The sequence below is a fragment of the Lynx rufus genome, unplaced genomic scaffold (genome assembly GCF_022079265.1).
Source record: "Lynx rufus isolate CCGP_SWC_20201006 ecotype Redwood Valley unplaced genomic scaffold, mLynRuf1.p SCAF_7, whole genome shotgun sequence".
In the NCBI taxonomy this organism is placed as follows: Eukaryota; Metazoa; Chordata; class Mammalia; order Carnivora; family Felidae; genus Lynx; species Lynx rufus.
In genome coordinates this window covers 4,955,679-4,969,247 of record NW_025814889.1, presented here as the reverse complement: position 1 = coordinate 4,969,247, position 13,569 = coordinate 4,955,679, and the positions used below count along the sequence as shown (strand labels likewise).

The 13,569-nt window shown below is 44.9% G+C and overlaps 1 protein-coding gene across 2 annotated transcripts in view; it reads right to left on the bottom strand.

Moving 5' to 3' along the window:
• The window catches only part of TASOR2 (transcription activation suppressor family member 2), an 80,593-nt gene that overhangs the window by 9,539 nt on the left and 57,485 nt on the right, over positions 1-13,569 (bottom strand). For both annotated transcript variants that reach the window (XM_047066631.1, XM_047066632.1), the window contains 3 exons: positions 10,801-11,677; positions 8,726-9,155; positions 2,351-6,202 (listed from right to left, as the gene is read on the bottom strand). In XM_047066631.1, the coding sequence (XP_046922587.1) occupies positions 2,351-6,202; positions 8,726-9,155; positions 10,801-11,677 (5,159 nt within the window). The remainder of the gene's footprint in view (positions 1-2,350; positions 6,203-8,725; positions 9,156-10,800; positions 11,678-13,569) is intronic.

Genomic DNA, 13,569 nt, shown 5'->3' with positions numbered 1-13,569 from the left:
CGGACTTCAAGGCTGCGGGGGCGGGGGGTGGGCAAAGAATCTGTGAGATAACCTGCAACATCAAGGTGTGCCACAAAGGAAGAAGGGATCCAAGGACACCGAAGCCAGCTTAAAAGGACTGGGTCCCACTGGCTGGGTCTGGGACAATCTGAGCACTACTGTAAATAATGAAAGACTGAAATAAATACTGTTCAAATGTCCACACTACCAAAGCCATCTACACGTTTAATGCAATCCGTATCAAAATAGCAACAGCATTTTTCATAGAACTAGAATAAATAATCCTAAAATCTGTATGGAACCACAAAAGGCCTCTGATAGCCAAAGAATCTTGAAAAAGAAAAACCTGGAAGCATCACAATTCTGTATTTCAAGTTATGTTACAAAACAGCAGAAATTAAAACAGTATGGTATTGGCATAAAAAGAGAACAGAACAGAAAACCCAGAAATGAACCCACAATCATATGGTCCATTAATCTTCGACAAAGCAGGAACAAATATTCAATGGAAAAAAGTCTCTTCAACAAATGGTGTTGGGAAAACTGGACCACTTTCTTACACCATACGCAAAATTTAACCCCAGATGGATTAAAGATGTAAATGTGGGACCTGAAACCATAAAGCTGCAGAGAGCACAGGCAATAATCTGAGAATGGCAACTCCTCTCTAGATAGGTCTCCTCAGGCACGGGAGACAAAAGCAAAAATGAACTATTGAGACCTCATCAAGATAAAAAGCTTCTGGGGGACCTGGGTGGCTCAGTCTGTTGACCCTCTGACTCTTAATTTTGGCTCAGGTCATGATCCCAGAGTTGTGGGATCAGGCCCCACACATCAGGCTCTGTGCTAGGGTAGAGCCTGCCTAAGATTCATTCTCTTTCTCTCTCTCTCTCTCTCTCTCTCTCTCTCTCTCTCTCTCTCTCTCCGCCCCCCCTTCCCTACTCATGCTCTTTCTAAAATAAAAAAAAAGATAAACAGCTTCTGCACAGTGAAGGAAACAACAGAACTAAACGGCAGTTACGGAATGGAAGAAGATATCTCCAAATGACGTATCTGATAAAGTTACTATCCAAAACATATAAAGAACTTCTAAAACTCAATACTCAAAAGCCAAATAAACCAACTAAAAATGGGCAGAAGACGTGAACAGACATTCTGCCAAAGACAACATCCAGATGGCCAAAAGACACATGACAAGATGCTCGGCATCACCCATCACAGGGAAATGCAAACCACAACCACACTGAGGTATCACCTCACACCTGTCAAAATGGCTAGTATCTAAATGACAAGAATGACAAGTGCTGTCAAGGAAGTGGAGAAAGGGGAACCCTCTTGCACTGTGGGTGGGAGTGCGGACTGGTGCAGCCTCTGGGGAAAACAATGTAGAGGTTCCTCAAAAAATTAATAGATTTCATACCATATGCTCCGGTAATCCACTAGTGGGTTATTTACCCCTCAGATACAAAAGCATTAATCCAAAGGGATACACACACCCTTATGTTTACTGCAGCCTTATGCACAACAGCCAAACTATGGAAGCAGCCTGAATAGATGAATGGATAAAGATGGTGTGCGTGTGCGTGTATACACAGGGATATTACTCAGCCATAAAAAAGAATCAAATCTTGCCATTTGCAGTGATGTGGATGGAGCCAGAGAGTAGGATGCTAAGTGAAATAGGTCAGTTAGAGAAAGACAAGTATCATAGGCTCTTACTCATATGTGGAATTTAAGAAACAAACAAGCAAAAGGGCGCCTGGGTGGCTCAGTCAGTTGAGCGTCCGACTTGGGCTCAGGTCATGTTCTCCTGGTTGGTGGGTTCGAGCCCTGTGTCGGGCTCTGTGCTGACAGCTCAGAGCCTGGAGCCTGCTTCGAATTCTGTGTCTCCCTCTCTCTCTGTCCCTCCCCACTCGTGCTCTAAACAAACATTAAACAAATAATAATAATTAAAAAAAAACACCACCAAAAACCTCCCAAACCAAAAGAGATCCCCATCAACTATCCACGCTAATGGAGGAACACAGGTATTATTACTTTCTTGTTAAGTCCGAATCTTCCCTTTGGAATACGTCTGTGCTCGCATCTGAACAGGAATAGTATTTTTGGTGTGAAAATTTGGGTGGTAGCTTTTTGGTGTGAAAATCAGTCACCGCACTAACATGGAACGTGATGGAATGTTCAGATGGAGTATGAGTGGCAGATGCAGTGAAGACTGAGCAGTGAGACTTAAAGCCTCTCCGTGTCCTGATTTCTTTCCGAAGGCAAGAACGCTACATTTATCACCTCCAAAATAAAGTTAGGTGGCAAAGAGAAGAATACACACCCCAAGACGGAGCGGGCACCTTACCTTCGTCCTCACAAGGAATGACTGGTCTTCGGTCTCAACGAGGTAGAACAGGAAGGGACTCTTGCAGGCCTCTTTCACCACGTTCTTCAGTTTGACGTGCAAGCTGGTGCACAGGTCTGTGATCATGTCCTCGTAGGAGGCTGCCCGCGGGAGAGAGGAGTACAGCTCTGGAGAGGCGGCTTCTCCAGGAGCCGCACTTGACTCTTTCTCTGGGAAAATGACCGGGTTGCTATTCATCATCACCTTGTTGAATTCGGCATATTCGTTGAGAATAAGCGAAATATCACTCCGGGATTCTTTCAAAGTCGTGTTGTATTTCAGTTTGTTGAGGTGGAATGAAACGGTGTGATTTCTTTCAGAGTTTGTAAGATGATTTCTACCGTGACCACACCTCTCCTTCCAGAAGCAGGAACTGTCCGAACCGCCGAGCATCTGGCCTCTCCTATGCGGACTCTGCTGTCTGGGGTCCGAGAGAACCACTGTTACCACGAGGGGACTTCTGCTCCGGGACGCAGGGCGCAGAGCCGGGGCCTCGGATAGTTTTGTCAGAGGGGGAGCTCCCGCAGCGATCTGGAGAGGGGGCTCCTTTGGAAAGACACTGGCAGAAGAGGCAGAATGCCGAGAATCTCCGTTCTTTACAATCTGTTTTAGCTTCTGTGCAAAACGCAGATACTCCAGATCCAAAGTGCTCTGGGTGAGGTCATCTGCCACCTGCCAAGTATTTGTCCAGGAGCTGAGCAAACCACGTTTTGCCATGAAACCGGGGCACCTCTTCAGGCTGTGCAAAGCTCTCGTGGTCTCTTTGAGCTCTTTAGTTATGGTGAAATTAGCATAAGTCCTGAGGATGCCATGGAGGTCTCGGATCTGGACGTAAGATGGCACACACCGGTCTTCCTTCTTGAGTCCACACAGCCAGTGTCTGGGAGGAAGGCCTGTTTCCAACCCTGAGGACTGCTTGCAGTAGCCCCACTCTTCATTATCACTATTATTTGGGCTCAGGAAAGAGTCGTAATCATCTTTTGGAGCATCTTCCTTCTTGGTTTGACTACATCGCACAGAGCAGGAACCCTCCACCACTGATTGGGGATTTCTACACCCACCACAAGAGTCTTGATCGGACTCTCCAGAAAGTGGCTCGTAATGGATGTCAGAATTCACACCGAGGTCCATGTCTCTGCTCAGGGTCCCCGAGTCTTCCTTGGCTCTGAGCCCCTCACCAGGACCCTTATTTGCCGTCTGTTCTTCAGAGACTCCACAGATAAGAGGGGTGTGAGACTGGGGAACAAAGGAAGCACAAGGCTCTCTACTGCTATTTTCACTGGTGACTGCTGTACCTTGGTAAGAATCAGCATGTAAATCCGTGGGGGAAAGCCCAGCCTTCAACACATCTTTTGTTTCACACACTGACCCGTCTTGCAGCACATGGATTGTTTTTTGCTTATCTTCTGGAGATGTGATGTGCAACTGAGAATCAACACCTCCTAGATCTATGGCTTTTTCGTGGAACTTGGCCTCAGTGTCACTATGCTTAAGCAAACTGGCCATTCTGACTACGGCTATTTCCTGAGTTTGAAAGCCCGTCTCTGCGTTCGTGGCTGTTGAACAATGGGGGAAGGCAGCAGCGCCATGTGAGCGAAAGGCAAGTCTGGGGAGCCCCGAGTGCCTGCGTGTCTGTGTGGCGTCAGCTCCGCCAACGGAGCCGGAGCTCAAGGACTTGGCTTGGACGTAAATGCCTTCATTTGTCTTCAAATCACTGCTAAAGAGATTCTTCTCGATGCTTTTGGGGCCAGTCTCCTGTTTCAGTGACACATTTGCTATAGCACTTGGTGCAGCTGTAGAAACAAACGTGTCAGCCAGAGACTTATTTTCAATCATCTTTCTAGGGCTAAATGGAGACTCCCAGGTCTCCAAGACCAGATGATTGAAGTCTGAATTCCTGTTCTGTATGCTAAGTGGCTGCAGTGGAATTCCTGATGTTACCAATTTTTCTAGAGAAAGCTTGAAGTCGCCTCCATATTGGGCAGCTGAGGCAGGCTGGCTCAAGCCCGTATCACAGGACGGCACCTTTTCTGAGAAAGAGGAACCCTCGCCATGCTCCCTCGGGACAACTTCCTCGGTTGCTCTACTAGGAAGGCTCAAACAGCCATCTTTTCTTCCTGGGTGAGGCAGCCCAGCAGAAAGCCACGTCTCGTGTACTCCAGGTACGCTGTCTCGTTCCCCTGGACGGGTAGGACTGACAAAAGAGCCTTCTTTCTCCGCGATGGCCGAATCTACTGACTCGACCTGGGAGAATCGGTCACTTTTCTCACAATGTGTATCAGCAAGTTTTAAACTACACAGAGACACAGCCTGACATAGTCGTGTTCCTTCGCCTGGCACTTGGGGGTCAGGACTAGAAGCTGGTGACACTTCTTCAATTAAAGAACTGAAGGGAAAGTCTGAGGTGACATTAACCTCCTCTGCAATCTCAAGGGCACAAGTTTCTTTAGAAAGTATTAAGGTGACTGTTTGTAAATTATCACCTTTTCTCTCGTTTTCTAATGATTTCTCTGACACCGCAGGATACGTGGATGTACAGTTAGCAGAATTCGCTTTTCTGCTTTCTATGAAAGTCACCTCTTCTGGCTTGATTGTTTCGTCAGTCACGTCAGGAAGTTCTCCATTTGATGCCGAGGCCTTCTGCTGCAGCTCCAGTCCGCCAGCCGGCACTTCTTCTCTGGGGCTGGTTGGTGGCGATATCGTGAGCGTGAGGTCTATGTCGGAATCCTCCTCTGAGAACTCCAGGCTGGCCTCCTCTCTATTCAGAGAGAGTCTGGTTGGTTGGGTAAATGCTGAATTCAAAGACTCAAAACTCCTACTTTCACTCTGGAGACCGCTCTTGTCATCGGTCAGTCCTGAGGAGCTATCGGCTGTATTACCCACCGATGGCATGTAGTCATGTGAATAACCTTTTTCCAAAGTGGCAGAGGCTGGTGCCAGGACCACCTCTTCAACCTGCGACGGCTCAACGACCTCTTCCGAAGATATGCCAAAGAGACTTGGAGTCTGCAGAAAAAATTCTTGAGAGAGTTTCATTTCTTCTTTGGGTAACGAAAAATTAGAACTTTTAACTAACGATAATGCCTCCGCCACCACTGAATTATCAGATGGTGACGATGAGCCTGGAACAGGAATCTCTTTCTGTAGCGAACACACTTCTTCGGCAAGTGTCTCTCTACCGACGGAGGAGGCACACAGGTGCTTAGTGCCTTTTTGTCTGGACGTTGCTAGAGAGGGAACGTCCCTAAGGCCTTGTGTTTGTGCTTTTTCAAATGCAGACACGGGATGTCTAAGACTTGTAGCAGGTGGTACCTGTTTAATCGACTCCACAGTAAAGGCCGTAGGTTCGCGGGTTCTATTTACAACTTCTGTCTGTACTGGTACATAGTTATTTTTTTCAAAAGTGAACGTAACTGGTTCCAGATTAATCATCACATACTCTGTATCATCCTTCCTCTCCAATGAAGGCTGGCGTTCTTGGTTTACGGGGCTTCTGTGCTGGACATGGCCCTGTAAGGTACCTGTTTTTGTCTGCACTGTTGCATGAAAAATATCAGCTTTGCTTTCCAGGGTGCTGTATGCAGACTTCTGACAAATCACTGACTGACTGCTGATCCCATCGTAAGTCTTGGTGAGTGCGGTTTGCGTGACAGTATCATCAGAAGTCACTCTTGTGCTATCAGGTGGCTCAAAGGCTTTATCTTCACCAGGAATAGGAGGCCCATTAGTTTGGGTACTTCCAATACCAGAAAGCACAAGATTAGAAGTCTCTAGGTTATCTGATGAATCTTCTTTGGCTTTTCCCCCAATTACCTAAAATGACAAAAACAAACACAAAAAAACCCCAAGAATCAAACAGATGGTTTTACATTTGCATGTGGTGAAGAAGGAAATGATAGAGGATCAATTCCAGTTTGTTCTTTTGGATCTTCTACTCTTTCACAATAGCACAGGGTAGAGACCAAGCAAACCACTCTTCTTAGGTAGACTCTTCTTAGGGAGACTTACCACAGCCCCAAACAGGATTTTTTCTTATAATGTACACACCAATATATACACACCAACTGTAAAGCAGGGGCAGAGTAGCCAAGAAGATGTTGGAAAAAAAATCTCTGAATATATGCTATAGAAATTGTCAGGCATCATTAATTTTAATGCTCTTTCTACTTCTTAATAGTCTATTTCATGTTTCCAAAAAAAAAAAAAATCCTAGAATTAGTAATGATGATAGCTGATTACAGATTACCACAACAAAAAATACTTTAGTAGGTAGTAATCTAAGTCTTCCTAAGTTTATAGTCTCATTCTAAGGTAGAGATTCTATTTTTTAGAAATTTTTAAAAAGTTTATTATTTACTTTGAGAGAGAGAGCACGCACGAGTGAGCAGGGGAGGGGCAGAAAGTGAGAGAATCCCAAGCAGTCTCTGTGCTGAAGCATGGAGCCTGAAGCATGGTTTGATCTCATGAGCCAGGAGATCATGACTTGAGCTGAAATCCAGAGTCAGACACTTGCGGGTGGAACTAGAGGGTACAATGCTAAGCGAAATTAGTCAGAGAAAGACAAATGTCATACGATTTCACTCATATGTGGAATTTAAGATATAAAACAGATGAATAAAGGGAACAGAAGCAAAAATATAAAAACAAGGAGGGGGACAAAACATAAGAGACTCTTATATACAGAGAACAAACAGAATTGCTTGAAGGGTTGGGGGTCGAGGGATGGGCTAAATGGGGAAGGGGCATTAAGGAAGACACTTGTGGGGATGAGCACGGGTGTTATACATAGGGGATGAATCACTGGAATCTACTCCTGAAATAATTATTGCACTGTATGCTAAGTAACTTGGATGTAAATTAAAAAATAAAAATAAATAAAATTAAAAAAGAGCCAGATGCTTCCTCTCTCTCTCTAAATAAATAAATAAACTTAGAAAGGGGGGTGGGCATCAGGGGGGCTCAGTCGGTTAAGCATTCAACTCTTGACTTGGGCTGAGGTCGTGATCTCATGGTTTTTTGAGTTCGAGCCCCATGTTGGGCTCTGTGCTGACAGTGTGGAGCCTGCTTTGGATTATCTCCTCTCTCTGCCCCTCCCTGCTCTCAAAATAAATAAATATGCTTTAAAAAAAAAAAAAAAAGAGACGCTTAACCAACTGAGCCACCCAGGCACACCCTAAGTAGAGATTCTTAACTGGATTTTATCTATCTCCTCTAGAATCAGATGAAATTTATAAAACCCATCCTTAGAAAACACCCCACACACATGCATATGTATGTATGCATACACACGTAAACACACACATGTACATACACACACGCACACAGAATGTGACAAGTATCTAGATGTCTAGCTTTGAATCAAGGCTTAACAATTTACTGTGTGACTTCAGGCAACTGGCACACTTCTCTGTGCCTTAGTTTCCTCGTCTATAAGATGGGGTGGAGTGGTCTTTATCTCACTGGGCTGCATGAAAACTGAGTTGATGTGAGCAAAAGGCTTAGACCGCTACGGGGCCCACAGCCATTTCGATGACACCAGCATCTGGAGACACAGGCTGAGTCTCCCTGGAGGCGCAAATCCCAAGTAACCCCAGATACAGACACGCTGTCTACTCAGTGTTAAAACAGGCACTGTAGGTGCCCAAATGCATGCAAAATTATTCTGGAATAGACCGAGCTGAAAACTTAAAAGGGCATATATTTTGTTAAGCCGTTTGCTTAGAAGTTTGCTGCAACTTGTTTACGGGCTCCAGTGAACACGTGACCATCTGGCCTTGTGGAGCCTCAGTGGCGAGCAGCGCAAAGAATCACAGTGTAGTTTCCGTATCTGCCACAATTACCAACAGGCCCACGGGGGCATGGCATCACGTTTACCGTGCCAGCATTTGTTTTCCAGAATCATCTTTAACAGACTTCATTTCAGTTCAAGGCTTATCAAAGATCTCTAACTCTTATCATTGCATCTGATCCTTCAAAACTATTCTAAGACAGATCAGATATTATTTACCTCTTTTAAAAGATGGGAGCGTATGCTCAGAGAAAACCAGTAATTTGCCCCAAACTCCGTAACTAATAAGTGCCACAATTATGGGCTGGCCCCCGACCCATGTGGCCCCCATGGTCTTCTTCCACTTCTGCTTCTTCAATCAGGATGGAGATGAGCTCCACCTGCAGACAATCTAGAGCGGTACTTACGGAAACTAAGTGCCTGGCTTATTAATCCTTTACGCAGACAATCCACCTTCCTAAAAGAAACCCACGGCACGTCTTGAATGTGATTTTACACATTGAGAGAAAAAAGAAATTTCTTCAAAAATGATGTCAGCACGTACTTACCTCATTATTACAGGAATAGATGAAATTCTGGCTCTCTGGGGTGTCTGGAAGACCCTCTCCTGCAAAAATCTCTTTCTGTTCGTTCTGCACCCAGAGCTCCAAGCCTCTCGTGGGTGGTGGTTTAATGAAGGGAAGCAAGGAGTCGGTGTCTGGGAAGGACACGTCGGCAGCAGGACCTCTGGGAGATTTGTTAGTCTCCAACAGAGGGTCCACAGGACACCTCTGCACACTGGAGGCCTCCTCAAGTTCGCTGAATTCCAACGATTCTAATGTGCTATTTATAGACACGTATTTTGCGGGGTTGCTGTGCTCCACCACTTTTCGGGATGACCGCATCACCTTGTTGTGACTGCTGTAAAACAGAGCCACCCACATATGAAGTAAAAGCTTCACTTCTTCCACATTATCAGGTAAGTCAGTGTTCCAGGGCCTGAGATTTTAAAGAAAGAACATGTAAAAAGTCATTGAAAATGGTGATTTTAGTGGACTGTCTTATCATAAGTGCCTTCATTTGCATCTTAGTTTTAAATTTGTTCATTTTTATTTTAAAATACATGGATATGAAACAATAATATAAAAATGAAGTTGACTTAACAAGTGGTTATGACGGATCTAATCCACTCATTTTACAGAGGCAGAAAAGGGAACTGAAAATCGGAGATTTGAAAAGTGACTTCTTCAGATCACAAAACCCTTAAGCAGAACCATGATTGGAACAGAAGTCTCCAGACTCCCAGTCTAGGATTTCTCTTTTATACCACTCCAACTCCGTTTGGACACAATATACCTGTTATGTGAAGAATGGCTCCAGCAACTACCCCAATCCTCGTCTTGCTTTTGCTAAGTCTGGCCAACTCATTTCTATTTTTGTATTTCTCTTCTAATAGTTGGGAAAGTCTGGAGGTTAAAAGATCTCTGTGGGCGAGTCAGCAGAACAACACTATTTTCAGATTATAGTTCCAGAAAATCTCCTGAAACTGAATGGGGAGAAAACACTTCTGGCCACTTGCCCGGCAGGATGATAGCAGAAAGCGTCGGAGGGGCTACGGAGCTGGGCCTCTGTTACACAGGATTAGAGCTAAGAAACACCCCTCATGAGTAGATGGGAACGTTAAGTATATGCTCCTAGGAATGTGAGCGTGTAACCGGAGCAAGGAAAGAAGTCTGATACAGGTTAGTTGCTTCCATGTGAAATATTCCATTCACAGGAAGCTGAATGTCATTTCATATAACTAATGGTCCCTGCTACTAGCAACGAGTACCACTTATTAGTACGGGTCAGTCATTGTGCAAAACCTTAATATATGTAACAACCTGCTGGTAGCCATTGCTGACATTAAATACTTAAAAGCACTGCCCACGGACTGCCCCCGACGCTCCCCTGGCACCACCTGGAAATTCGCCAGAAATGCAGACTCTCGGGCCCCATCCCAAACAGACCAGAGTCAGAATCTGCACTCCTGTGAGACCCCTAGAAGCACTGTCCCAAAGAACAGGAACCCCCGGGTCCCAGAAGCTAGTTAGTAAGTTGGTAACTCGGGAGATTAAAACCCGGGTTCGTCTACGCTCCAAAGCCCATGCTTTCAGCTGCTCTGCTGTTACTGCCTTGATGCTCTGACCCCTTAGATTTACAGAACAACCCCATGTAAGACTGCTCGCTCAGACCACCGGACCAACCTAAGAAGTTAGAAGTAATTCTTGAAACATTTCTTCTGGAATTCAGTCTGTAAGGCATTATTTCTGTATTTCACGATTTTACATTAAGATCTCATTGACATATTGTAAATTCAAAGGCCACAAAGGCTTATGTGGGAGCATCTCAAAATGGAAAGCTGTTCACAGGGCTAAAGTTAGCTTGCTAAAGGGCTCCATGTGACCACCGACGGCGGCAAAACCAGCCTCATTTTCTTAATTGGCAGTAAACACAACTGCCTGATATTATTCCTAAGTTACTGGAGTTACACACAGTACCCTTCTTTCCCTCTCCCCAGATTCTGGCACAGGTATCCCTTCCCTTGACGTTGATCTCCACACCAGAGTTACGTCCATTTTCATCAAGTGTCACTTCCACTTACCCATGCAGCGCTCTTACTACAGTTTTCTCCAGCGGGTGGTTGGTGTACTTGCTGTCTAAGCCGAATACGTACTCTGTCTCACATTGGAACGTGACCTTGACGGAGCCGTCACAGCTGAGCACAGTGTGAGAGCACTGGAAGTCTTTCGGGTCGGAGGACACCACTTGGCTCCTGCACTTGGGTAGCGGGTCCTCAGACAGCTTCCGCAGCGGGGAGGTGCTCTGCTGATGTCGGAAGGGCATGACTTTCCCCACGGGGGTCCCTGCCTCGGGGCCTTTGGTGCCATTCTTGGCGAAGGCCGGGCCTGGGATTCCTCTCTGTTGCAGATGTTTCTTTGAATGTTCTGCAAGCAGCAGGGCATAGGAATGTTCCACGGCAACGAAAGTGCTTTGGCTTGCCTCAGAAGTTTCTAGTGTTTCCTCGGGAAGTGCTGGCGAGGCTTCCACAGGGGCCTTGCTGCCAGGACCCGAGCTCTCTTCCTCCTGGCTGACAGCGGAGTCTGACGTTGGAGGGCTCTTCCTCCCAGTGGAGGGTTTCGGGAACAGTCCACCTTTCTGATTTTTAACTCCTCTGTGATATTCATGGTCAGACGTACCGTGCAGAGAATGTTCTTTAGAAAGCAAAACATCATCTTGTGGCAGTTCAGAGGGGCAGGGAAAGTTTCTGGGCTCAGATGACGGCGTGGCAGAAGTAGCAGCACTTAACGCTAGGTCAGCTAACATATTTAGGGCCTGGGAGTCACAGTTGACAATGGAGTTTTCAGGTAGATCTTTCTGAGCCACTGAGATGCTTTCCGCCCGAGCTGCATTTATGTCAACATCCTCTTGACCAACTGATGAGATTTCTGATTGAAGCTGTGAACCAGTTTCTCCTTTTGCTTCAGTATAAAAGAAAAAGACATATAACATTTGATTTCTATGTATTTTAATTCTCTGCTCTATTATTACCGCTTAGTGAAAATCAATGATTAAGTCAACATATTCAAGAAAAACCTCTGGATAGGTTACATAGATTATATATTAAAATTTCACTATCAGACAGGTTCCTTCCAACTATCAGTTCTATTATAACATATTTACCACAAGAACAAGTCTTAAGGAATGTGCACACTGATTTAAAAAGAAATCACCTTTCAGAAATGTATGTGCCAATCTACACACAAGGCATACTACTTAGCTGAGAAAACATGCAAAGAGGAAAAAGAACAAGAATAAACAAGAGAACAAGAGTCCTGCCCTCAGAGAGCTTACAATCTAGTGACTTTCTAAATTTGAAGTGTATATTATAGCATTTTAACATACTTTTAGGAATCATTTCCCTTAACAAGTGCTTTATTAGAGAAATCACTTAAATTCAAACTAGAGATGACTTTGTTTTTTAAAAATTTTTTAAATGTTTATTTATTTTTGAGAGACAGAGAGAGACAGAGCATGAGCAGGGGAGGGGCAAAGAGAGAGGGAGACACAGAATCCGAAGCAGGCTCCAGGCTCCGAGATGTCAGCACAGAGCCCGATACAGGGCTCGAACACATGGACCGCGAGATCATGACCTGAGCCCAAGTCAGATGCTTAACCGACTAAGTCACACAGGCGCCCCTAGAGATGACTTTTTTTAAAAAAAGTGCTTATTTATTGATTTTGAGAGAGAGAGAAAGAGGGAGCGGGGGAGACAGAGCGTGCGAGCAGGGTAGAGGCAGAGAGAGAGAATCCCAAGGAAGCCCGGTGCTATCAGGGCAGAGCCTGACACAGGGCTCAGTGAAATGAACTGTGAGATCATGACCTGAGCCAAAACCAAGAGTCGGACACTTAACCGACTGAGCCACCAGATGCCCCAAACTAGAGATGACTTTTAATCATATTGATGTTTAATTATAATAAGTAATGATATAAATAAAAAATCAGAAAAGTCATGAGTATTCACTCAAAATCACCAATTTTATCACCTTTTAAAACTTTAATTTCTACACTGAAAACATTCCCTCTGTCTGCATGTTTGCCCGATAATTCTTTCTGTAGATAATCACATCTAGCCATTCGCCTTTAACCAGAAAACTGACCTTCTCCAGTGGTTTATGTGTATTCACAGGGTATTAATTCAGCTTCCTTAAATGCGGTTGTCATGAAGGACAAAGTTCACGACAACACTAGGGAACGATTCCCTGCGGCAGGTGCATGGATAGGAAAACCATGCGTTTTTCTTTACAACAGCAGCAGGTCTGAAACGGATTACTGACCTGCCTGCAAAGGCCAATGGCTAATCCATTTTTTTGTATATGTGCTGCCGAAGCAAGCACACGAATCCATTTTTAAAAAATGTTTTATTTATTTTTGAGAAAGTGGAAGGAGGGGACGGGCACAGAGAGGGGAACAGAGGATATGAAGTGAGCTCTGTGCTGACAGCAGCGAGCCTGATGTGGGGCTTGAACTCACGAACTGTAAGATTATGACCGGAGCCAAAGTCGGATGCTCGACCGACTGAGCCACCCAGGTGCCCCATGACTAATCCGTTTAAAAAAAAGAACACTCTGGCCTGTGAGGTCATCAAACAGAACGAGAAAGGTTTGTGCATATGGTGGGAAGGATAAAAGTAACAACCACTGTCCATTTTTTAGGTAAAATAGCAAAACCCAAGGGATTCAGTAGAAGAAAATGACCCAAGGCGGAGAATCATCTCATTCGCCCCATGGATATACTAGAAACATGAAATCCATTTTGTGACCTGATAGGTTTATTCATACTAATTTCATCCTATCTTTGCTGGTATTATAGG